Source organism: Beauveria bassiana (assembly GCF_000280675.1).
Source record: "Beauveria bassiana ARSEF 2860 unplaced genomic scaffold BBA_S00042, whole genome shotgun sequence".
NCBI classification, from domain to species: Eukaryota; Fungi; Ascomycota; class Sordariomycetes; order Hypocreales; family Cordycipitaceae; genus Beauveria; species Beauveria bassiana.
Window position 1 is genome coordinate 156,238 of NW_007930877.1, and position 24,916 is coordinate 181,153.

The window sequence follows — 24,916 nt, forward strand, 5'->3', positions numbered from 1 at the left end:
TTAATCTAAGTAATACTAAGTAATTAGTTTTAAGAGTTTTACTCTTAATAATTCCTTATATAAAGATACTACTTATTACTACCTTATAGCATTTAAACCTAACTTACTTCCTAAGAAAAAGACTAACTGTGGATTAGGGATAAGCTATCGTTATACTAAGTTCTTAATAATAAAGGCTAAATTTTACAACGTAGGATTTAAATCTTATCACGTAGCCTATACTTAATTAGGAATATCTATATAAGGTCCCTATATAATTTTATAGGGGATTGTAAATAGATTAGGATAAGCCTGTATTATGTTTTTGCGTGCCTCTTAGGCTACTGCCTCTGACTCTGGCTGCTAATTAATGCCTTAAGCCGTGATGCTACTGCTGCTGCCGCCGTGCTGCTGCTGCTACCTCTGCCTCTGGCTGCCTATTAATGCCTTGAGCCGCCGCCGCCGCGTTAGCTGCCTTTGCCGGAAGCCGGAGAGCCTTACACTAAGTGAGGCTATCGTGTAATTTGTCTTATTATGTTAATGTTAATGTTAATAGAAGATTTACTATTATTGATTAAATTACTCTAGTTAAGCTCTTATAGCTTATCTAGTACTTCTATATTTTATAATAATAAGAAAAACTATAACTAAATAACTAGGCTAGTACTTTACTATATTAGATATAGACTTAATTTAAGTAAAAACCTACCTTTCTTTATATTTTATTTATTATTATATTCTAATTTTTAATATTTATTAATAATTAATTATATTTTATAAATAAAATATTAACTTATTATTAAAGGTTATATTTTATATTATTTATTAAGTAATTATTTTATATAAATATATTTAAATTTATATTATTTATATATACTTTTAAATAGTTAATAAGTTTTATTATTATTATTTATTTATAATTATAATTTTTAATATATAAATAACTTTATCTTTAATTATATTAAAAATATTAAAATAATATAATAGTTAATATATATCTTTTAACTTTTTTTATTTAATAAGACTTAAAATTACCTTATTTTATATCTTTTATAGATTAGTTATTATTACCTAGCTTCTAAAAATTAGAATAAAGTACCTCTAATAGGATTTAAACCTATAACCTATATACTAACCTATATAGAACTCCCTAATATAGAACTACTATACTATAGAAGCGATTTACTATTATTAATAGAAGAAATAAAGGTATATAATAGGTATTATAGTAGCCTTAATAACTCTAGCCTCTAATTCGTTAGAAAGATTCCTAGTATTATACTAATGTAGTGCTAGCTACTAGTATAATACTAAGTCTAAAATAGTATAGTGTTACGTAGTTAGATTTAAATCTTACGTTGTAAATTTGGTCCTCCTTAATAATTGCCCTTTTCCCTATTTATCTACGATCTTTTTATTACTTCTAGATCTAGGTATATAGCTAGGTTACTAGGCAATGAGATACCTAAGTAGGTATCTAATTAACCAGTAACTACCTACCTATCTACCTTAGTATTTAGTAAGGTACCTAGCTAGAAGCTATAGTAGATAGTAATAAGTATAATTATCTTTCTAGGTAGCAGTTCTATAATAGCTACTAGCTTTAGAAAGGTAATTATAGTATATTACTTTATATTAACTAGGGTTATAGTTATAGTTATCTTCTAGAATCTATTATAAATCTATTATAGTATTTATAAGGCTAGAGTTTTAGCTCTAGCTTAAAAGTAATATCTTTTTACTTCTATTTAGGTATAGCTTTAGTTGTGATACCTAGAGGAGGGCTTATACTTATTACTATCTACTATATAGCCTACTAGGTTGATAGGTATAGGGGGGACCAAAAAAAACTGCTGCCTACTTATCGTTAATGCTGTGTTTTTAGCTGTAGCTATCTACTAGAAGAAGCTTATAAATAATTCTTAAAATATAGAGTATATATAGTAGGTCAGAAGTAATTCCACTTATAACCCTAAATCCCACTAAAATACCCACTTTTTAAACTAAGGTATTAATATATCCCCTTCTATATAAAGATAGAAGTACTAGATAAGCTATAAAGCTTAAATAAGGTAAATTTAATTAATCTACTTCTATATTAATTATATATTAAAAATCTAAAAATAGAAAAGTAGTTAAAATATAAAGTAAAAAATCCTTAATATTTTTACTTATCTTAATAAGTTAGTTATTATTTAATAAAGTTAGAGAAGATAAAAAAGGTAGATTTTACTAGTAAAATTATTTCTTAAGTTTTTATTTAAATATACTAATTAATGAAAACTTTAAGGAAATTTTCTAAAAATAGCTATATATACTTTAACTATTAAAGAATTTAATTATAATTATTAAAATAAGTACTAGATCTTATACTATTAGTAGTTTAAAATAAGGCATTTTAGTAGGGTTTTAGGTCACCAGCGGAATTACTTGGATGCACTGTATTTACCTAAGCTAGAGCCTATAGAATTTTTTTAATCATTTCAAAGCGGCTTCTTACTATGAGTTTGGCATTTTAGAAGTAAGCTGCCTTTTCAAAACCAGCCAGTTTTTTTGTCCCCCCCCCCCCCCCCCCCCGACGATGGCATAGCCAGGCTAACCACCTCCATTATTATCGCTCCACTTTTACTTGACTCGTCCACGAAGTACGCAGGAAAGCCGCCCACTTTTACCCAAGGCTAGACTGGCAAACTGGTTCAGCCGACTTCTCAGTTATCAGTAACTAGCTGAAACTGCGAGCTGGCTGCTCATCGCCCATCATTGCACTGTCTGCCTCGGCTTCCTGCCGCGTTCTCTTGAAACGCCTACATACGCGTCTTGCTGGCTCCGCTGGGTCTCGTCACTCCAACCTGTCGCCGGTCACTCAATATTCATTGTCATGAGGGATAAGCATGCCCTATCTGTCGGTCAGTTATATATGTCGAAGGCGACCGATTACGCTTTCAGGGCATGGAGCAGCTGAGAGCATGTTCTGTCAACACGTAGCGAGGCACCTCCAATCTAGGCCCATCCGCTAAATACAGCAAAGACCAGTTTTGTCAGCGATTGTTACTAGGTAGTGATGAATCCTATGTTGAGGGATTTCTATCTGTTTATTTCGCAAATAGCGGACGCAAATAGCGAACTAATAGTGCAACCTGCAGTACACTGTCGCTCTCCGCTGTCTATGACAGACGGGGCATTTGTCTCCCAGATATCTGTGTGCGAGCCATACTTCACACCAAGACGGTCCGCTTTCTCGAGATCAGACGATAGGAACAATCTTTGACATCGAGCTTTTCTCATGGTATCCTAGTATGTCAGGAGGGTCTCGGGACCGACGATCATCGAACTTCTCCTCATAGCCAGTCTCTGCCTGTGTGGAGAGGGTGTGACCACATCCCATTGAAGGTGTCACTGCTACAACGCGGTCCTCTGGTACTTGGTCTGGGCTCTGAGTTACCGACTGCGTCCCCTTTGTTGCTTTGTTGCCTTTTCTGCCTTTTCGACTCTTTGCTTTAGCTTTTTCCAATAGACGTCGTCTATCTACCTCCTCTTGTCGAACTCGGCGGTCTTTCATCTCGTATTCTCGTATCAATGCCTTCGGAGGGCTCCCAAATATGCGTTCGTATTCGCAGAACTCGCAAATCCAGACATCTTCCAGCCTTGGTGGATTGTGATGGTAAGCATCCACAGCGGCTTGTCGGCGATTGAGAGCGGCCAGCATGAGATCTTTTTCAAGCTGACGGTAATTATTGGTGATCTTTCGTTCTTCTCCAGTGGCTTTGTCGCTGAAAGCCGCATCTGCTGGCCTATTTCTCTCTAAATCCAACTGCTTTGGCAGTGCACATTCTGCAGAGCCACTCGTCGTCGGTGAGGTATCTAACGAAAGTAAGCCTTGACGCTACCAGTGTCGTTTACCGGAGAGGCATACCAGGCCACAACGCCTTGCCCATCACCTGTGATCCGCAGGTGAAGGTGAACTGTGAAGCCATTGGTGTAGCTTTCCCTACATCGAAATGATGTTGTAATAAACTGCCCGTATTCTCCTGGCCGAAAGGGGCTATTCGCTTTGCATCCGCGATAGCGGTAGAAATAATGCCGCTTGTTCTATGACCTGCGCGAAGGATGTCAGCTGCTGCTCTTGGATTTATGGCTCCTAGATCACGAAAGAGCTTTGATGTCCATTCAGTCTTGCGTACCATTAACTGAATGGTGGAGCCCTGTCTTCAATGGTTTGCTCGGCCACGTAGTATTCCCGTCAGAGAGAGTTCTTAAGGGACTTCTCGTATGTACGGTGCGGCCTAGTCTGCCGCGCCCGGGGCCAGAGATCCCATCACTGTGCATGGACAATGATCCAGGCACGGCAAATGTAGGTGCAGTCGCCTGTTTGCCGTCATCTATTCTACCCCCTAGCCCCAATATCTCGACAGATCCGCTGCTGGTAAACAGAGATCCTCGCAGAGAGGCATCAGAAGCTGATGGAATCTTGCGTTTCTTCTTATTGTTCGTATTCTCGAGCAACTCGTAGCCATTTGTAGACGACACAGCGGGAATAGCTTGGCCCGAACAGGCTCTATGGCCGAGTGGACCGTGGAATTTGGTGGCTCCATGCGGAGATTGTTGCAGCTGTATTTCAGAAGTAGAACTGATAGCCAAGGGTTCACATCCGTTGGAACCAACGAGTTCCAAATTATCAACTAATCCGCTTGGGGGCTTTTTTGGCTCCCCAAATGCTTTCAGCAAATCGTGCGGCGGCCCTCTAGCGGCGATTGTCGGATAATGAAACAGAGGGATGCTGTGGACGGTTACAGAAGGGTATTCAATCGTTTGGATAACCTCGGGCGATAGCTTCTCCCGGAGCTTTCGCTTAGGAAGTGGTCGGATGTGCCTCTCCGGGAAGAGAGACAGAACTCTGTCTGGTGGCATGCTTCACAAGATTGCCTCTGCTACAGTTACATGCTAATTAGCCTCAGAAATAGTTGCCAATATGCGCAAAAATGAAAAAAAAAAATGCTGACTTCCTTCGCTGACATCTTACCTTTCAAACATTGTATATATTCGACAGCAATCCTACCTGGTGCCTGGACGCAAGCGCCGCAGCAAAGCTGGGCGATTAGGCGTCGCACCCCACTGAAGCTCTCTCGGTAGTTTCTTCGAGATGATACAATTTCGCCTGCGTCAAAGATTGCAGCTTTGGTGATCGTGCAACAATAGTTCTCAATACGCTAGAGCTTGCACTGTAAATCGTTAGATCTTGACTCGATGTATGACCCGTTTCTCCAGCCCAGAAAGCGTCTTCTGCATGTTGTGCCTTGAATTGGGTCTGTGGACTATTGGAAGCCGGAAATTTTACCTATTTGAGGAACAAGAAAGGCGCCGAACTTCAATACTAGGTATGGTGTAGCGGCTGGTAGAGGCAATGGCGGTTGATCTTCAGCTGCAGATTTTAGAATATGCTGCTAGAATCAGTCCTAAAGCAGATGCTGCCGGATTGTCGTCCTCGTCCTCGTCGCGGAATTCGTGCGAAAAGAAATGCCAGATCCTCGCAGCTTCTCCCGGCGGCGCTCTCTCGAATGTAGTCGTTAGGCACACATTGCCACAGCTTGTGGATAAGGACTAAGGAGGCGTACTGGCAGGGCAAACACTGGAAATTAGGTAAGCAGCCCGTTGGCATCGAAAAGTGTTGATCGTCGTTTTCCAAGGCCCCTACATAGCACATATAAATGAAAATTTTCGTTGACTTGCGAAATGTGAAACCTTTGGCTACTTCGTTAATTATCCGAAGCTATATCGCGGTGCGAGTGGAATGATTCAGCAACAAACATCCCAGGCGTGAGTGCGTGCAAGTCGAGCTACACTGGTGAACTTCAACACCATGCAGTTACATATGGAGGAAAACCAAATATTAACTGTGCAACTTTACCTCTGACAGACCGCAATATTGATTTTGTCTTATTTCCTCATGTCATAATCTCTATAGAGGTACCGTACGGCCAGATGGCGTAAATGTAATATCAGGTTAGACAGTGATCTAAATGTACTGGCAACCCAGAATATATATAATTATTTACATATATATTAAAAGTTATATATATAATATAATCAATATTAATATTAGTTCTTAATAATAATATTAATTAATTACTAATCTTTATTAGTTATTAATATTAACTAGTCATTAGTATTAAAGGTATTTTAAGGGGAAATAAGGGGAAGAGGAGAGAAAGGGAGGTATAGATAGAAGAGTAAAAAAAAGGAAAATAGTAAGAATTCACTCTTATAAGATTTTAATCTTAATATAATCTATTTCTTAATATCTTTTAGTTATTAACCTAGATTTTAAACTTATATAGATAGAATATTAGCTAAGCTAGGCTAGTAGCCCTGTATAGGCATAGAGGGTATGTCTAGAAGCCCCCCCCTCCCGCGTAGGTAGTCGACACGCTAAATACCCAGGTACATAGGTAGGTAGGTAATACCAGTTAGCGGCTCGATCTGGGAGCCAATTTCATCCTCCACCACATTTTGATCCTACAACCTGTGAGCCATTCTGCCGCTACTGTTTACGACGGTCGCAATGTTTCATTGCTGTGTGGCAAGCCCATATCGAATTGAAAGCTGTCGCGGAGTTCTTTCTCCCTAATTGTCACAACAGTGTGGCCATCAACCTTAGCCGCCCCGCGCACGACTGGAACAACACAGCGCAACCGCGAGTCGCACACAATAGCACCCTCTCAATCAACGCACCAAGACCTCACAAGTGGACGGCTGTATTGATACCTCGCTCTATTCATACAACCACTAATACAGCAGTCGAGATACCCGACCCACGTGCCAGCGCGCGCTATCGTTTTTGCCTTCTCGATGGCACCTCCGTCCCCGAGACGTTCCTCTCGAGCTCGCGCTGCTTACCCCCAATCACAACAATTATCCATATCCTCCGGCGTATCCGGACGCTCTGAGAGGAATACGCGATCTCTCCATCGTCCTTCTTCTGACAAGTCTACTCCAAGCGCTTCCTTATCTTCTGAGCCACTGGAAGACTCCGAGGAGGGTCTGATGCCTCGTCGTCGACGACGCGGACTCGACGACGATCCAGAAAAGATACTTCAGAGCGATATGATGGATGGAATGGTCAACGCAAGTGATGAGATGCAAGACGAAGAAGATGAGGCTGTTCGATGCATCTGCGGCTCGGAGGACTACCCGGGGCGCCCGCCCGTGGACGGCCCTGACGCAGATTTATTCGCATCAGTAGACCTTACTGCAGAAGACGTTACAGGCTTTTTTGTTCAATGCGACGTTTGCAAAGTTTGGCAGCATGGCGCGTGTGTGGGGATATTTAGTGCGGAGAGTTCGCCTGATGAATACTTCTGCGAGCAATGCCGACAAGATCTTCATAAGATCGCTGTTGCGAATAACGGGTACGTTGTGATTCCATATATCAGCTAGTCACAACACTGCGTTTCTTCATACAGGCACTCCTACTGGCCTCGTACTCTACCCTCGACCACAACTATCCGGGGAGTTAGGCGCGAGTGAGCCTCATGGCGTGAGGTTACTGTGCTAATGTACGCTTCCATAGACAAAGATATTCGAAATACCTACCTTTGCATCGGCAATCACAACCAGCCTCTCGCGCAACTTCAGTGATCAGAGATGGCGCGAAGTCCCCTAAGTTCTCTAGCAAAGCGTCACGCGCCGAACAAGCTCTTCAAGCCTCGAAAAGACGTTCTACGATGAACAGCCGCGATGCAGCATATGACGATGAGCTACTTCTCCGCGCGATCGAGGCCAGCAGAGAGAATGTTCCACAAGATGTCGAGCCAGGGAATCGCCGAGCGAAGCGTGGTCGGAGTGACAGCGAAGAGTGAGATGACCGTTGTACGCTTCTTTGGCATATTGCTTACTGTGCTGGCAGGAATCAAGCAAGCGTTAAACGCCAGCGCACCGCATCCCGATCTGTATCCCCCGCGACGGAACCCGTGGCAGAGCACAGTCGGGACGAGTCTGACGATGATACAAGCACAAGAAATGGAGCGAAGAAGAATCGCTCGCACAGAGGAACTAAAGTCAAGTCAGAAAAAGACGATCGAGAACGCCAAAGGCAGGAAGCAGCGAACAAACGAAAAAACCGCGCTGAGCGACGCCGTGCGGAAGGTAAGGCACTATTGTGCCGCCGACCGACATGTGAGATTGCTAACTCGCCATCAAGATTCGGACATTTCAGAAGAAACACATTTGGCTACGACTAAGCCGGTGGCACCCAAAGCTAGTGAAGCTTCATCAGCCTCTGCACCTACCCCTACTGTTACCACCAATGCACCTGGAACACCGCCACCAACCAGTACCACGATCGGCAGTTCACATAAACGAACCGCAAAGAGCCAACAGAAACGAATCAGAGGCAAGAATCAGTATACCAAAGACCGCGAAGAGGTCGAAGAATCGCCTGCTCGCTCAGAATCTCGAGATTTTCAAAGGACTGCAGAAGAGTCACATCCCAAGTCTCCTTCGAGCGACACACGGCAGAGCTCCAAAATTAAACCCAGCGCTGCAAGTAAAATCACAATGGTGGATATGAAAAGAAGGGTTGCCGCGATTATGGAATTTATTTCTCGCACACAAGTTGATCTCGCGGCAGAAGCAGCTTGTCAAACAAATTCAAGTTCTGGGGAGGCTAGTCCACAGAAAGTATCGATGGATAATGGAGATCAAGCCAAGGGTTCCGGCGGTTTGGATCATACTGCGGAAGGCTCTATAACTGACAAGGAGTTTCGGAACTTGGCGTGCGTGGAAATGATGGATGTTTTGACAAGGGACATGGTCAAATGGCAAAATCACTATACGTAGTTCGCCGTTCATGGCTGGCTTTTATTCCCTGCTTGATCTTTTCGATCTGATCTGCGATGGCGTCTATCTATATGTCTGGAGTGCTTGAGTTGGCTTGTAGCGATGAGTTATGGCGAGAGGCTGCTCGGATGTGTCTCTTTGAATCTCAGTCATGGCAGGTGTCCTCCTGTTAAAAGCGGTAGCCTAGACCTCGCCCTGCTTACTATTTCCTCTGCCATCTGACGATCATTAATGGGTTTTCAACGACTGAAATAAAGACAGGTATATTTTACATATTATAAAAGATTGAGTTTGAAATCTTGGGTATCGTGTCATCAAAAGGCGTCTGGGTTTCGAGGAACTAGTTCGTCTCTCGTGTCTGCCTTCTTTCCAGCTTTTGCTGCTTCTTTGCCTGGCTTATGCTTTGGGGCGGCTGTTCAATGTTGGCTTGGTGGGTTAAAATGCCACGCCCAGAGAGATCATCCAGGACATAGCGCCCAAGCTTTCCTTGACGCCACTGTGAAAGCACTCTCGCGGCTGCTTCAGTGATATTCGCGGTACCTCCCGGTCTCAATTTCCCATCCTTCTTTGCGACAGCGGCGAGGAACTCGTGAACGTCGTTTGTGGGCTCACAATATCGTTGGTATAGTTTGGGGTCCCATCTGTTCATGCAATACAGAAGATAGTCTGCTAAAATTTCATCATGTATGAGTCCTTTTTTAATGCCGTGAGCCAGTGCAACTTTGATCATAGTTTCCCCGTCCTCGACATAGGGCTGGAAGATTCCGGGAGAGTCCATTAAGAAGACACCGCCGCCGACACCGCCTCTGTCTTCCGACGGGACAACACGAACTGCGGTCCCGATCTTGCGTGTCACACCGGCCTGATCGCCAGTCTTCGCGGCTTTTGCCACCTTGCCTGATAATCCAGCATTGCGTAGGGAGTTTAGTAAAGTGCTCTTGCCCACGTTCGGCATCCCAACAACCAGGGCTCGCAGGCCAACCAAAGAGTCAACGACGCGTGCTGAGTCTTTCAGTTTCTTCAATAACGCTGTAGTAGTGGCCGGCTTCTGCTTGTCCCAGAAGACCGCACTGTCTCCGTACATCTCCTTCAGTGAATGCCGCGCAGTAGTACTGTCGGTACCCAGATCGGATTTGGTGTAGACTACGATGCGTTGCCGTCCTGCAATTGCCCTCTCGAGACTCGGATTCTGGGTAGATAGTGGCAGTCTGAAGTCTCGGCACTCCAGTACGATTGAGATATTTGGGAGAATTGTCTTGATTTTGGAGGCACCAGCCTGATGGTGACCCAAGAAGTATGTTTTTGGTATGGTTTCAGGAATTTGAAAGATGGATCTTGGTACGAATTGTGCCATTGCGGCTAATGTGGCGAAAATGTGGGAGTATTCGACAGTATCAATCCCAAGTCGGTGTCGGGTTTGATTACTCTGAAGAAGGTCGCGCTGCAGCTTCTGCTTCCAGGTTCTGCGCTTGGGTCATTAGCTGGGATTCGGGAGACAACGGCACCGACGTGAACGCCACGTGCCGATAAGATTGGTGCCCACTCATCGTGAGAAACAGTCACCACGTCACTATATCTCTTGGCACAGGACTACTTTCAGCTCGAAGAAAATCGCTGGCCGCAGAACATTGCGGCGCTAGTAAAGTTTAGTCGATTTGCGTCTTTTAACTACTCCAAAGACAAGCACTAAAGCTGCTTGTTGCTGCGGCTGGGTACATGCGTTAACTCTCCTGGCCGCCTTGGTTTGCAATGTGCCGTGCCGTTACAATTCCTAATAGCTAGTCGCTAGAGACACTGAATGCTTGGCAAGCAGCTGCCGCACTTCACCTCCGTACAAACTTCGCTGGGCAAGCTCCTTCTCTCTCCCTCTTTGCGCTCTCGCCAGGACTTCATTCGTCTCAAGAATGGCACGACCAGGCGATTATAAGCCCCCTGTCACAGCACAGGTCAGTGGTGCCGAATACGAGTCTGGTCACGGAGGTGTTCTTGAACCTGAGCAAGGACAAGGGGTTCGAGTCACATCGTGGACACGGCATTTTGCTAAGGGCGGTCGCCTGCGTCCATTTCGCCTCCTGAAGGTCGATTTTCGGAACTTGAGGGGGAGGTACGTGTCGGACTGGGCAATTTTTAACCAGCAGGTTCTCGCCAGTGCCGTCTATGTTTTCTTCACCAACCTTCTACCTGGCATCACATTTGCTAGTGACCTGTACGTCCTCACTGGCAATTCCTGGGGAACCATAGAGGTGGTATTCAGCACTGGCTTGTGTGGCTTGGCCTTTGCATTGTACGTTTGATCGACTCTACTCATCCATTACATTCTCACGACTGTTCAAACAGACTCAGTGCGCAACCACTGTGCATATTAGGCGTAACTGGACCATTTTCTGTTCTCGCAGAGAATATCTACAAACTATGCAATGAGCACTTCCACGTAAGTCACATCGCTGAGGGCTGTTCCTGTAGCTATATTCTAATGCCCGAGACAGGTTGATTTTCTGTCAGTCATGGCTTGGTCACTCATCCATGCCGGCTGGATGCACTTCCTCTTAGCCTTATTCAATGCTCACGATTGGACCATGCAATATGTCACACATTTTACTGCCGACATATTCTCACTGCTGAACAGTGTCATCTACTTCCACAAAGCAGCTCTCGAGCTAAAACGCACACACTCGCATGTGTCTTTAGCAGCCTTTCTCTATGCAGTGATCGGCGCGTTCGGAACATGCATTCTAGCTATCCTCTTCTCGACGGCGAACTCGTGGCAACCGCTATTTCATCGCTACGTTCGACTAGGGCTATCCGAGTATGCGGCAGCAATATCGATCATTCTCTGGATAGGCATTCCACGCATTGGGGAACTTGCCTCTCTGGATCACGAACGTCTGGAAATCCAGACAAGCTTCCGCCCAACCGACCCCAATCGCGACACGTTCTTCGTCAAATTCTGGAAACTACCTGTAGAGTGGATTTTTCTTTCTATTATACCAGGGGCCATTATAACGGTGTTGTTTTATTTTGATCACGAGATCAGCAGCATTATTTGTACTGTTCACCGGTACGGCATCCGCAAGCCTGGTGGCTTTGCCTGGGACATTGTTCTTTTGGGTATCACAACAACGCTCTGTGGAATTCTTGGTATCCCACCTGCCAACGGACTTCTTCCACAGGCACCACTGCATTCGGAATCATTGATGCACTACGTGGAAGCCGACGCTGCTGACATGGAGCTACGTGGAGACAATACGCCACCTCAGGTTGCCAGAACATACGAACAGCGTTTCTCTCCGTTCTTACAGGCAGCTTTCATTATGATATTTGTTTCTCCACCATTCCAGAAAGTTCTCGGTTTAACACCGACATCTGTCCTGGCTGGTCTCTTCATGTTTATGGGCTATCAAAGCCTCACTGTGAACCCAATTCTTCAAAGAGTCGCCAAGCTCTTGACACCGTCGAGTGAATTGCCACCTCTGGCGTTCAACGTAACTTGGCTGGGAATGCATACATTTACTGTCACACAAATCATCATAACTGGTATTATCTTCGGCGTTACGTTAACAGTGGCAGCTCCAGCTTTTCCGTTGATCATCATCGCACTGGTCCCATTGCGACTTGCACTTATGAATAAGGTGTGGTCCCAAGAAACTCTACGCGCCGTTGACGGATGGGCTTGCCGCCCTGGCAAGCCAGAGGACTTGAGTGAAAAGGCAACCGTTGCCGATCCATGAGAAATCGGGGCCCCAGAACGTGTCATATCCTTGTTCATGACTATGATACACTGTATGAGACTCGTGGGCACTGAGCGAGCAGGAGCGGCGGGGCACCAGCACTTAGTCGCTAGTTCACATTTGTATTTATATAGATGTAACTTGATCGCATCTTGCTATGAGTAGTTGCTGCTAGCGTGAGGCCGTGCAATCAACCCCTATTCTTCGCAATCAATCGGTCTATTCTACTATGCATACCGTATAGAATCTGCTCAACCAAACATCGTACTATTGGACTGTGATATCGATGAAGTTTCATTAGTATAAAAATGAATACTAGATAAGGAGAGAATATACTTGATGTGACAAGGGCTGGTATTTTGCCCGAAGTCGAAAAGGCAAAACAGAATAAGAGCAAAGATTGACAAATAGATTATATGATTTAGATGTCGAAAGAAACAGACTTCGAACGAGTGGGGTATCGTAATCGGACGCTGCGGCAATGACACTTGAAGCAAAGTTGGATATATCCAAGAAGATTTGCTGCGAAACCGCTTCTCTGCAACGGCATTATATTTGCGCTGCATCATACAGGTATGTTGGATGCCCGCATGAATATTCGTACCGCGACGCTGACTTATTTTATGTTTTGAAAAATGTCAGTGCCAAGACTTCCGTCGTCCTTTTCCAGCTCTCGTAGCTCGGGGATCATTGGTGCTGGAGGCTCGGAATGCTTCGTCACGGGCAAATTGTTTGAGCTTCCACCAAAGAGAAAGCTTGAGCGTCTCGACGATGACGGTTGGTCACTGTTTCGAAACATCTTAAACCAGCCGCTGTTGCGCTTCAATTTTCGGTCGGCCAGCAAACTAAATCCACCACGGCTCTGCGGCCGGTCGAGACCGCCCAGCACTGGCGCGCTTTGGCTGTCCGGCATCTGGCTTTCTGCAGCTGTGTTATTCAAGGTGCGTTTGCTTAATATACGCCGGAGCGCGCCCTGTCGGAGGGAATGGTCTGGGCTCAGCGGACCAGACTCTTCAGGATCGCAGGTGCTAGATTGGATACCATTGGCTTTGTTGACACCGGCTGTGCCATGAACCTGAGCGTCTTTGGCATCGAGCGCGGGGGGGGTTCGCGGCGGCGTTGGCGTCTTTGGCGACGGCAGCGGTGGTGGTATGTTGGTACCGTCTGTGATATTGCCAAAATTGAGATTCAGTGCGGGCAGTTCAAAGCGTGGCTTTTCCACAGTATTCTTTGAACGAGGTGGCATTGTCAGAGTGGACATCTTTAGACAACTTGAGGTGGCAGAGAAATGCAGCGAAAAGAAGCTTGACCGATCACCACGGCCTTGGAAAGCAGAAGGAGGGCCAGCAGCCTAACAGCTCAGTGTCCCGGCTTCTCTGAAGATAGTATTTCGCAATAAACAGTGCGAGTGATGGGTTGTCAGAATTACCAGTCCCACGGCAAGGAATCAGGTTGTCAGGTATTAATGTGTGGAAAGGAGGTAGGTCGCGTCGTTAACGCCCAGGGTCAAGCAAAATTGGAGCTCCCAGGTGGCTGGCCCTGTGCAAGGATGAGGAACTAGGTGGCGCTGGTCCCAAACTAGATACCTAGTTAGGTAGTGGACCTCAAAGAGGCTGTCGCGCTGTCAACCAGTCGGCAGCGGATAGAAATAGTTAGGTACTTTTCCATCTGCAAATGGCCCGGGATAACAGCCCTCAATTGCCATGATTCTCTAGTGTGTGCTGGCAGACCCTGGGTTCCCCATGCACCATGCTTGCCATGCTCGAAGAGGTGGAGTTCGAAAAAAGAGTTGTCTGCCTGTTTGTCTGCCTGCCGTGGGGAAGGCTTGGAACCTGCTGTGTCAATGCAGATGGGTGGGTAATAGATGAGGTGTTCGGAGACTGTAAATTTGTGCCTGATAAGGTAGTGACATCTGACAGTCAGCCTCCGGATGTCGGTCGGTCCAAGCTCATAAATAGACCGATTGTCTGGTCACACCTGGCACCGAAATGAATTCGTCGTCGGCGCGGAAGCATTAAGCAGCCTGCTCCAGAGGTTGTCCTGACAGCAAGACCGCAATACATCCATCATTCTACACCTATCGCAGAATAACAGGGGACTTGATCTACGCGGCGTTGTAGCCCTCCTCAAGCAAGCCCACTCTTCCTCAACCAAACCTGGCCTGGCTGTGGTGCCCCGCAACGTCATGGATGACTTAAAAACTGGTTAATCTCCATATTATTAATAATGAGGCCGAGACGGCGCTCCTCCGCGCCGTGCTACGATGTAAACAAGAACAAGCCAATCACCTGATTACAGCTAGCTATGGTATGCACAAGTACTCGACCGCTCGCAGCTGGACTCCTCTCACGGATACTGCGGCTATCAGCGACTTTCAATGCATCTCGACTTCCCGTCATCGCCAGACGATGCAAATCCGGTCCTTACGGCTACACGCAAGCCAAAGCGCTCGTCTTCACTAAATATGGCGAGCCGTCTGATGTTCTCAAGTGACCATTGCCCGCATATAACCTTATGTAGCTTCTAGCTAACTGATTACTCTCGGCAGACTTCACACTCACTCAATATCCCCCTCAATCCCGCAATCTTCTGTCCTTGTCCGTTCCCTCGCCGCGCCGATCAATCCAGCCGACATAAATACTATACAGGGCACATACGGCTCAAAACCCACATTCACTTCGCTAATTGGTACTGCCGAGCCATCAGTCACGCCAGGAAGTGAAGGAGCCTTCGAAGTCGTGTCCGTTGGCGGTGCTTTCAGTGAGCTTCGAAAGGGTGATTGGGTCATTCCGGCTGTCTCGCAAATAGGAACGTGGCGAACACATGCTGTGTTTGACTCAAAACAGCTTCTCAGGGTTGACCGGGAATGCTTGACACCGATCCAGGTAGCAACTGTCAGCGTCAATCCATGCTCTGCTTACAAAATGCTTCGCTGCTATGGCCCCAGTGCCGGGTTCAAGTCTGGACTGGGAATGAAACCTCTTGATGTGGGCAGTGGGCAATGGTTCATCCAGAATGGTGCTAATTCTGGTGTCGGGAGGGCTGCAATCCAGTTTGGCAAACTTTGGGGCCTGAGAAGCATCAACGTAGTCCGCGACCGAGACTCCTCCGAGGCGACTGAGTCTCTCAAGCACAATCTTCATGCATTGGGGGCTGATGTCGTTGTTACCGAATCTCAATTTTTATCACGCGAATGGAAAGATCAGCTTGCGGACATTACGCGGAACGGCCGCGACAGCATCGGGCTTGCTCTCAACTGTGTTGGAGGCAAGTCGGCCACGACTCTTGCGAGGGCTTTAGGTAAAGGCGGTACTTTGGTCTCATATGGAGGCATGTCCAGGCAGCCTATTACTCTTCCCGTTGGACTCTTGATCTTCAAAGATATTCGTTTTGTCGGATTCTGGCTTTCCACTTGGAATGAGCGTGATGTGCTGGGTAAGAAGCACATGGTTGATGATATCCTTGACATGATGCGCCAAGATAAATTTTCCGATGTTCCCATCGAGGAGGTCCCATGGAACTGGGACACTGAGGAGAAGCAGCTTCAAGACGCTGTGCAGTCCGGACTTGCTGGGTTCAGATCCGGGAAAGGTGTCTTTTTATTTGGCGAGACATGAACACACGTTGTCAAATGTGTATTAGAATATAGTAGCAGCTCAACTTCTCAATGCCTGAGCCCACTCGTGCAGCTTGTCAATGACTACAGGAGCGTAAGATGCCAACGCATCATCAATGACCCTACCAAGAGACACCATTGCTTCCTCCTCGTTCAGCTCTAGATGAAAGCGTTCCCGAACTTTTATCACGGCCTTGTCCGGCTCAAGTCTAATATCAGGGATGTTGGCATCTATCATCAGACTAAACAGGTTTAGAATCAAGTTGGAGGATTTCCTTAGGGCAGCATAAGCCAAGAAGCAGTACTGCCGGAATTGTTTATAGTACTCCGATTGCACTCCGCCCATGCAGTCGACCATCTCCTTCGATAACTTCATCAGAGGTGCAAAAGGCTTAGGATCGCGGCCGAGAATATACCCAAAATCCGCATGGAAAAAGTGGCCATCAGGTGCCAAAAGCAGATTGTCCAAATGACGGTCACCTACTCCGAGGATATACGTGATGACACAGTATCCAGCACAGGAACGGATATATGTGTCAAGTGCCTCTTGTCGAACTCCCAGAGGCTGCATGTTGTCTGGATTATGATATCTCAAGTATGCCAGAGCTGGGTTGTTCTTGTACTTGCCAACAATGCTAGATAAGCTCTGCGATTGTACGAACTGCGACGCTCCCGCAGCCGTACTTGTGGCTAGGATCTTGTATGGAAGAAGTTTCAAGTCCAAATTCTCTTTTTGAAGAAGCTGATCCATTAATGTAATAATTTGTATCACAAGCTGATCTTGACGAAGATCATCTCCAACCTTGAAGATTATTGGATAGCTTTCACCATCAATAGTTTTGAAACTGCACTTGATGGGGCTTAGCGACGACTTGAAGACCGTGACTTGATCAGGTAGAATGCCGGTTATCTTGATTGAAGGGTCCAAAGGTAATGGCAGCGGGGGATCGATGACGATGAGCTCGTTGCTCGGGTCCGCGAAAAGGGTTTTCACCTTGTCAGCTCTCTTAGACATGGATTCACCAGATTTTCTCACGTCGATAGCGATTTTTGACAACACAGAAACGAGCTCCGCTTGTCGTAGTAGTGTCTTTCTCTCGTCGTCACCATTTGGCTGCTTAGTCAGACTTCGCATGAAGTCATATGCAACTTTGTTGTAGATGTCGCGGCTGTGCGCGCCTTGCTCTGGGCTGTTATCATCGCATTCTACCATCAGATACCAGTAGAAGTAGTTGCCAAGAAGAAAATTTGAGGCCGCTCGTTGTATCAAGAAACGAGCTAGTGATGAGTCCTCGAGCGCACCCTCTACAGTCTCTGTAGAGATATGTTCATACTTCAATGCTTGCACAAGTTGCAGCAAATATAACAGCAGCTCATGGTCGTCGGCCTTACGCAAACGGTCCACAGCATATGAACGCACGCCGGGGCTGCTGAATGATGACCCAAGCAACTCGAGAGCGTCATCAACATCAATCTCGGTCCACCTTCCAAGGACCTGAATAGCTTGCTTTGATTCACTTTGATCGTTCCAATTGACGGACTTGGCAAATTTGGTAAGAGCTCTCTTGTCCCTGGTGAGATGATATCTGAATTTCCAGACAAGATCCATCTCTTCTGGAGACAATGTGTGGGTTGGTGAATAGTTCATGATGGTGTTCAGCTCATCGCGGACTTTTGCGTTCGGTTTCAGATCCTTGTCCAATATTCCATGGCGATGAGAGCTTCTGAATAGTCGTCTGTGCTTCGTTTCTGCAGGATTGTCTCTTTGGCCGACTTCTGGATCATATACCTTCGCTATTCTTGCACCAATTGCCGACAGACTGTCATCAACAGCATTGATTCCAGGAAAAAATTGGACCTCGGGAGCTTGTTGCCGATGTTGTCCAGGCTGATGAAAGTGCACAGTTGCCAGGGCAGATATCGGCAGAACATGATACTCGTGGTCGCCAAACACGACTGGGAAATCAAATCTCGGGAGCTCCACATTGAGAATGAACGCTGGCGGGCTCGAGTAGTCGATTGTCTGATCTGCTACGTCGTCTGGGGACTCACTCTTGCGGCTAACAAGTCGTCGTCGCCGCTGCAGCATCTTCAAAGATGATTCCGCTGCTTTGAGACCGCGGTTCTCAAAGTCCCGAAACACCAATTGGTCGAGCCAGTCAATTTTGGGAATATCTCCCATCTCATGCTTCTTAAAAAGGCTCTCCATTCGCTTCAATTCTTCTGCATCACGAGCAGCCTGGATGCCAACTTCTCCAGTCAGCGCCTTTTTCCTAGATGTAAGAATAGCTGGTGTTTCCGTTCTCGCGGTTCCATCTGCCATCTTATGCCTATGTACAAGGCACTTTTGGCGTCCTTTCCTGGTTTGGTTTTCAGCATCGAACATGGGCAGTGTCGTTCCACCAAAGGGAATAGCGTTCCCTTGCGAATCTTTTCCACCATTGGGAGAGAGATCCCATATAGTGATGGCAATACATGAATCTGATGGGAGCGATCTATAAGATATGGGTAGCTGCAGCCATTCATTCCAGCTACATGAGGATCAGTATAGTTGGAGAGAGCGCGAGGTCGAGTGTCATACCGTCGCTCCGCGCGGAAAGGCTTGTATGCTGTTTGCACAGGAACCGTGAGAGCCTTGGAACCAGCCCAAACTTGAGATGTGACAAAGAGATCTGAATAGACGCTATACCATGTTAGTTGCATGGAGCGCAGACCTCACGCGGGAAGGCACGTACCTCATATTTGATCCAACATGGCGCAGATCAGAGCGGCTTAACAAGGTAGATTGCTTCAACAATTCCACTTCACCTTCCAAGTTCATACTGCAAGGTGTTAGTCTCGCGTTTCTCCAACGCTGCGGCATCGTCAGACTTGCATTCGGATGCTGACGGGGTGATCAACGTCATTTGAGCCAGCAAATGAGAACGGTTCCATCTTTCCATACTCTGCCATTTTCATCGGATGTATGGCCACATGTTAGAAAGATATACGCCGGTGAATGTATGCGCCGGAGAAGAGACTACAGAGGTGTCGATAGTGTTTGCTTTCACAATGAACCGCTCGTCCTGAGTGTTGGAAGGGAACAGTTAGCGGGGTGGGTAAATAACTAGGCAGGTACGTGGGTACGGTATTTACCGACAGCACCCCACAAAAGGTTAGTTGTTTCTTTGACGAAGCCTACTTTACGTTAAGTAACAGGATGAGTGTAAAGCCTTCTAGCATGCGCAATTTTATATAAAAAAAGAGTAGTTTTTTTTAAGAAAAAATTTTAATAGATAATTAATCTAGCTTCAATATTATATATAATACCTATTTATAACCTATACTATAAATTAATATAGAATTAAAGTACTTTATTATTATTAGTAAAGATTATTAATTTTTTAGGCTATTTCTTAGAATTAATTATTTAATATTAAAGTTAATATATTATATAGGCTTAGCCGCGAGTGTATAGTGGCCGTAACACTATCCAACACCTGGGTGTGTGGCACGTGTAATACAGGAGAGATAATGTTACGTTGACCAAATGTGAAAACGTGATTGATTTATTTCTTTGCTCGCACAGCCTGTTTCTGCTATTTCTGCTTGACTCTTTGACATGGTAGCTCATTTCGTGGCAAAATCACATTGCCACGAGGTGCATAGAAATCTGCGCCTTTACATGCTCTTCGCACACAGAACTCTCAACAAAAGAAAGGAAGCTAAGTATTCCAGTTCATGCGTAGTATGAAACGGACTGACCACCAAACTCCGAATGCCTTCAAGAGCTCAGTTCTTGCTATCCAAGTGCCAGTCAAAGATTCTGTCAAAAACCTTCTTGGCATCGCCTTCAATGACATCGCCGTGGCATGGAATCAGAGTATGGAAATCCCAGCCGGCAATGACCTTTAAGCTGTCGTTGTAGCTGGGTCTATCCTTCGCAAGTATATACCAATTGAATCTTTTGATCCATTTACCTTCACCCTCGGTACTCTGAAGTTTTGCAAACAATCTGTCCACCACACCTGACGCCTGGCGCTCCCCTTCCGGAACTTTACTGTACTGTTCGGTGGCAGGTAGATTGAACAGCAAGTCAGCCTCAATTAATACCTTTTCGGGCTTGTAGCAGAAAACTAGCTCGCGATTGGCATGGCCATCGACATATTCGTAGTCGAAATCGACATCGAACTCTTTGCTGATCTTGATCTCACGTTTCTTCTCAGACGTAAACACAACTGCAAACTCTTCTTTGCCAATTTTTGGATCGTTCTGCTGGGCTCGCTTCTCTGGCAGGCCGTGGGGACCGACAATCTTCGCTTCAGGGTACTCTTTCGCCCATTCCGATAGGAAGATGTGGTGCTCAATATCCAATGCAACCAAGTAGCCGACTTTGCCACCCATTTCCGTTACTTTGCATTTGGCTGCGTTCGTCAGCGCGACGGGAGAAAACGCAGCTAAAGAGCCCGATGTCAGTTTCACTGCATTTACAGATTAGCTTCTAATCTTGGTCTGCACAGTCCACATTACTACCCAAGGTCCCTCGGCCACCTATTTTAGCCTTGCCGAATCTGGCGAACGGGACAGAGAATGTCACAATGTTGGGAGTGACATTGCGGATAACCATGACATCCGATGGTCTGGAAGGAATACAATCCGTCGACATCATGCGTACAAATTTTCGACGATATGCTGAACTTTTCTGTGTAGGAATTACGCGACAATTGGTGATCCGTAACATGGCCATCAAAGGTAGGGTGTACGGGCCAGCAGCATATATAAGTGAATGATAAAAGAGCCTGGCGGATCCAGTCCGGCGTCCATTGCGTCAGAAGCCTATCCTAGCGCCAACTATTGTAAGATGGCATGTGTCATCAGCGCATCACTCACTAGGTTTGGCCCGGACCACTCGCATTGAGCTTAGGATCCAAATCGTGTAAATCGACAGTTTCGGCGGCTTGGGCGGGTTTGGTACACCGTACGCCTCGGTACATACGACGATCCCATAATCTAACTATTGACAAGCCTCTAAATACTAGGGCCCGCTCTGCAAATCTCCGATAGTCAAGTTGAAGTGATGAAAGGAAGATGTCTAATTTCTCTGTATAGTGTTTCTCTTCTTAACAGGAGTAGATCCCTTCTACATACGTTTATTACTTCCATAGTTCTTTTCGTGATTCAATGCCTTCAGCACGAGGGAAGGCGAACACTCTGTGACTCTATTCACCGGAGGTTGCAGTCACTAATAGACTCTCGGATGGCGACAGGCTTTTCGACCAGGCAGCGCAACAAACAGGCATCGGAGTGCCAAAAAGTCCGAAGAGATGTATTTTTGGTCCAAAGTTTCACTGCACTGCTCACGGGTATTTCTCATCCTCTTGGCGACAGAATTGGGGGCTTACCAATCACAAAAGTTCGCCCGATTCGCCCGATTCGCGCTTTCTCGCAGTTGTTCAATTCGTTCCTCCAATGCTACTTGTGTTTATCCCATGCAGCCGGTAGGAAAATTTGCGAGGAGGTAGGCTCTCGTAAGTCCATTTGCTCCGAGCCAAAGATTACACCAACAGCCAGAAGAACAATGCAAACTGCCCATGCTGGAAGCCGAGTACCTATGAAAAACCGGAGACGAATGGTTAACTCTTCGCTCGGACGCCTCATAAATGCTGTCCCTGTCCTGCGCTTTGCCAATAGAATTCATGTCAACTTGGCGAAACACTGTATTTCGAAGGTTTGGTCTCTGCTCTGCGCCATGGCTCCGCAGCTGCCCACGTTGACGGACGCCCTGCTCGAAATCGAAGCTACCCGTGCCGTTATTATCCGTACGACTTGCCGACGACAAGCCCGGAAGGATACCTCTCTCGCGGCGCTCTTTGTAACCCGCTTCGATGATGACAATTACCGCATCTTCTCATCAATCGGCGTCACAGGTCGATTTCTTTTTGTCCAGGTGACAATCTCGTGGCTTTGGGATAATGCTGCGGTCGCATTTGGTGCTTCCAGGCCGCTAGCTACATACAGTGCTTTGTGTGTGCAGCTCGAGGTTCTTGTTTTCCAGTTCTGTAAACGTGCGGCTAAATTGCCGAACCGTCAGAATTTCCAATTCTCGAAATTCCGCTTTTCCTCTTTAATGCCTCACTTTCTTCGGCAAGATCCCAGATCAAGCTCTTGGATGCGAAGCCTGAGTTCCCTCCGTACTATCTCAATCGCTTCCTTTTTCATGGATTTGCGCTCCTTCCTAAGCTCATCCTGGTCATCTTTTCCACTTGCAGTCCCTTCTCTGTCACTGGTGATATCATATGTTCACTAGCCTCCACCCGGGCTTTCCAAGCCTCTGAGATTTGCTCGGCGAGACAAGCCATGTTTATGGAGTGTTTCGCACGCGCATGCTGGGCGCCTTCATCTTTTGGCCATTCGATATGATCGGCTATCTCTTCGAATCCGTTGCCCCTCGTTCTGTGCGTTGAACGGTGCGTGTCAAGCATGCCAACCATGTGATCTGCAATTACAGCCACAGGGCGACGGTATATTTCAGGTTTAATAGTTCACAGTGCTACTCAGTTCAAGTCAATGTAAAGCTTTGATTCTGGCAATCTACACAGCCGGCGGCGTCTTTTTTTTTCGGCTTTTATCCGGGCTGGTGTAGCATTGTATTAACCTAAAAAATACAGGTATGATCGGGAATTACTTGCAAGATCTTGACTTTTTGATGACTTATCATTCCATGGTCTCCTTTGTTCTATTCCGTCTGCAAGCTTTGTGCTAAGAGATAGCCTTTAATCTCGTTTGCACCAACCTATGCCGACGGTGAGATGGCCCACCGTGTTCTTTGTGTGGCCTTTGTGTGAGTGATCAAACTGGCACCGAATGAGCAGCATGAGAGAGGAAAGGGACTTGATTCACCTTCCTTCTGGCTGGCAGGCATCATACTCGCCAGACCCAAAGTGTGTGCTTTCTGACGTTCAGCTATACCAGCCTCTTGCCCCCGGACCACTATCGATAGTTTCTTGTCTATGCTCGATCATGGGCTCTTTAATTTGGAGAGTTTCGACGATATCTTGCCAGGCTTGCATATCGATGGATAATATGGCTTGGTGTTTTGCGGAACTCTGGCGCACCGATTCATCCTCATGTTCCTCGCGGACAACAGGCGCTGTACTTTCCCTGTGAGCTGCGTCATTCGAAGGTAAGAGGGGGGGCAGACTTACCTAGTGCAGGCAGGTCGTATTCGTCGTACTCGATTTCGATCCTTCCGTCCCGGATTAGAAAACTCACGTAGAACATATTCTCGACAGTTTGTCCAAAAGACTTCGGGTTGATCACGAATCTCAAAAGATCTATACCGCCGGTTCGCCGTAGTCCGTGTTTGTGCATGATGTCGATTTTCTCCTCGTCACTCATCTCGTCGTGTATGGCTTCGGCCACCACCTCTTGCACCTGTTCTTGCATGTTCTGAAGTTGCTGGAAAATCTTCCCGCATATGGCAGTGAGGTCGTTTTCTTTCTTGGCCAGGTCATCGATGTTCAGGATTTCCGGCCTCGTTTCGGCGAGGTTATTTGGTTTGAACGGAGCGCTGCGTTTAGCAACTCTCCGTATTTTCCTCTCCACTGATAATGGACCTAAAAGCAGCCCCGGCAGTGCTGGTCTTCTTGAGTGCGGAAGGCATGCAAATCGGCCTAGTTCGGCCCAGTTCATCATGTCACCATCTCTATCTTCGGTGTCGTCGATTCCAGTGGCAATTTCTCTCTGGCGTCGCTGTTGTGTTGCCGAATTTCGCTCTCCTTCTTGTCCTTCGTCTTGGTCGTATTCTGCTTGTTGCCCGTTGGCATCCGAAATTTCACGTTCTTGGCGCATGAATGTTATGCATTTGGAGACAAACTCGTCCACGTCGACGCCTCGGGAAAGGCTACCCTGTGTGAGCCGCAGCGTTTTCCGGTACGAGAGGTCCGTTGTGCTGACAAGTAGTCGTGAGTCTATCGTAGCTTCTGTGGTTTGGCGAACTTGTTTCGTAAGCTCATTTGCTTTGATTATGGTGTCATATAGCCCATGTGAGCCAGACCTGAGATATTCCTCTGAGTTTTCTGTCACATCGCGGAGGAGTTCTCTGAAGCTTCTCTGGACCTTTCGACGGTCTGCCAGTGGTTGATCTGGGTCGTACACGTCGCCGTCGTGGTCATAGCTTTTCGTACTTTCCGGTGTTGAGGCAGGGGATGCCGCGTTGGCGGCAACGGCTGCATTTCCATGGTTTCTCTTTCTCTTGTTTCCAATTGCGCTGCATTGTACAGTTCGACGTGGATCCTGTTGAGCACTGGGTGGTGAACTGGCGGTGTCTCGTTCGTTTGGAAGGTCCGCCTGCATTCTGCCGCCGACACTTGGTTTTGATGGTTTTGATGTGCTGGTGCGCCGATATCCCTTACGTCTTTGTCAATGGGTTGGTTGAGTTTAATTAGTGGAGACGACAGCGACGCGTCACTGCAAAGCTACCCTGTAATCATGCCGTTCATGTAACGATTCCTGTACCGTCACGCCAACTGGCAGAAGACAAAGCATTAATGTCAGTATGGGCATTTACAAGTCAGCTTTCAAGGGTTATCTAACCCGCTTGTTGGTGATCCTGTAGGCGACTTTATTTTTATAAAAATAAAAGTACTAGATAAATTATAAGAGTTTAATTAAAGTAATTTAATTAATTAATAGGGTTAGTTAATATAAAATAATAATAATAATAATAGTACTTTTAAATTAGTATAACATAGTTAATAAGCGAGCGGCGTAGATAAGT

The 24,916-nt window shown here is 46.3% G+C and overlaps 9 protein-coding genes across 9 annotated transcripts; 3 read left to right on the forward strand and 6 right to left on the reverse strand.

Moving 5' to 3' along the window:
• Window positions 1-3,223: 3,223 nt before the first annotated feature.
• BBA_08944 (uncharacterized protein) lies at window positions 3,224-4,887 on the reverse strand (the record flags this gene model as incomplete). Its single annotated transcript, XM_008604041.1, has 3 exons — window positions 3,224-3,840; window positions 3,893-4,075; window positions 4,161-4,887. 3 exons carry the CDS (start codon window positions 4,885-4,887, stop codon window positions 3,224-3,226), a joined length of 1,527 nt encoding a protein of 508 aa, XP_008602263.1.
• A 1,938-nt stretch (window positions 4,888-6,825) lies between these two features.
• Window positions 6,826-8,814, forward strand: BBA_08945 (PHD-finger domain-containing protein; the record flags this gene model as incomplete). Its single annotated transcript, XM_008604042.1, has 5 exons — window positions 6,826-7,385; window positions 7,440-7,499; window positions 7,547-7,831; window positions 7,883-8,121; window positions 8,177-8,814. 5 exons carry the CDS (start codon window positions 6,826-6,828, stop codon window positions 8,812-8,814), a joined length of 1,782 nt encoding a protein of 593 aa, XP_008602264.1.
• A 340-nt stretch (window positions 8,815-9,154) lies between these two features.
• On the reverse strand, window positions 9,155-10,168 carry BBA_08946 (mitochondrial GTPase (YlqF), putative; the record flags this gene model as incomplete). The annotated part of the gene is made up of 1 exon (XM_008604043.1): window positions 9,155-10,168. One exon carries the CDS (start codon window positions 10,166-10,168, stop codon window positions 9,155-9,157), a length of 1,014 nt encoding a protein of 337 aa, XP_008602265.1.
• A 550-nt stretch (window positions 10,169-10,718) lies between these two features.
• Window positions 10,719-12,542, forward strand: BBA_08947 (Bicarbonate transporter; the record flags this gene model as incomplete). Its single annotated transcript, XM_008604044.1, has 3 exons — window positions 10,719-11,098; window positions 11,152-11,245; window positions 11,301-12,542. The coding sequence occupies 3 exons, from the start codon at window positions 10,719-10,721 to the stop codon at window positions 12,540-12,542; spliced, it is 1,716 nt and encodes a 571-aa protein (XP_008602266.1).
• A 616-nt stretch (window positions 12,543-13,158) lies between these two features.
• BBA_08948 (uncharacterized protein) lies at window positions 13,159-13,803 on the reverse strand (the record flags this gene model as incomplete). Its single annotated transcript, XM_008604045.1, has 1 exon — window positions 13,159-13,803. One exon carries the CDS (start codon window positions 13,801-13,803, stop codon window positions 13,159-13,161), a length of 645 nt encoding a protein of 214 aa, XP_008602267.1.
• Window positions 13,804-14,846: 1,043 nt separating this feature from the next.
• Window positions 14,847-16,159, forward strand: BBA_08949 (zinc-binding dehydrogenase; the record flags this gene model as incomplete). Its single annotated transcript, XM_008604046.1, has 2 exons — window positions 14,847-15,031; window positions 15,091-16,159. The coding sequence occupies 2 exons, from the start codon at window positions 14,847-14,849 to the stop codon at window positions 16,157-16,159; spliced, it is 1,254 nt and encodes a 417-aa protein (XP_008602268.1).
• Window positions 16,160-16,198: 39 nt separating this feature from the next.
• BBA_08950 (phosphatidylinositol 3) lies at window positions 16,199-19,064 on the reverse strand (the record flags this gene model as incomplete). The annotated part of the gene is made up of 4 exons (XM_008604047.1): window positions 16,199-18,689; window positions 18,740-18,841; window positions 18,894-18,929; window positions 18,982-19,064. The coding sequence occupies 4 exons, from the start codon at window positions 19,062-19,064 to the stop codon at window positions 16,199-16,201; spliced, it is 2,712 nt and encodes a 903-aa protein (XP_008602269.1).
• Window positions 19,065-19,929: 865 nt separating this feature from the next.
• Window positions 19,930-20,541, reverse strand: BBA_08951 (uncharacterized protein; the record flags this gene model as incomplete). The annotated part of the gene is made up of 1 exon (XM_008604048.1): window positions 19,930-20,541. The coding sequence occupies one exon, from the start codon at window positions 20,539-20,541 to the stop codon at window positions 19,930-19,932; it is 612 nt and encodes a 203-aa protein (XP_008602270.1).
• A 2,555-nt stretch (window positions 20,542-23,096) lies between these two features.
• Window positions 23,097-24,492, reverse strand: BBA_08952 (nuclear protein Qri2/Nse4; the record flags this gene model as incomplete). Its single annotated transcript, XM_008604049.1, has 2 exons — window positions 23,097-23,287; window positions 23,343-24,492. 2 exons carry the CDS (start codon window positions 24,490-24,492, stop codon window positions 23,097-23,099), a joined length of 1,341 nt encoding a protein of 446 aa, XP_008602271.1.
• Window positions 24,493-24,916: the final 424 nt, after the last annotated feature.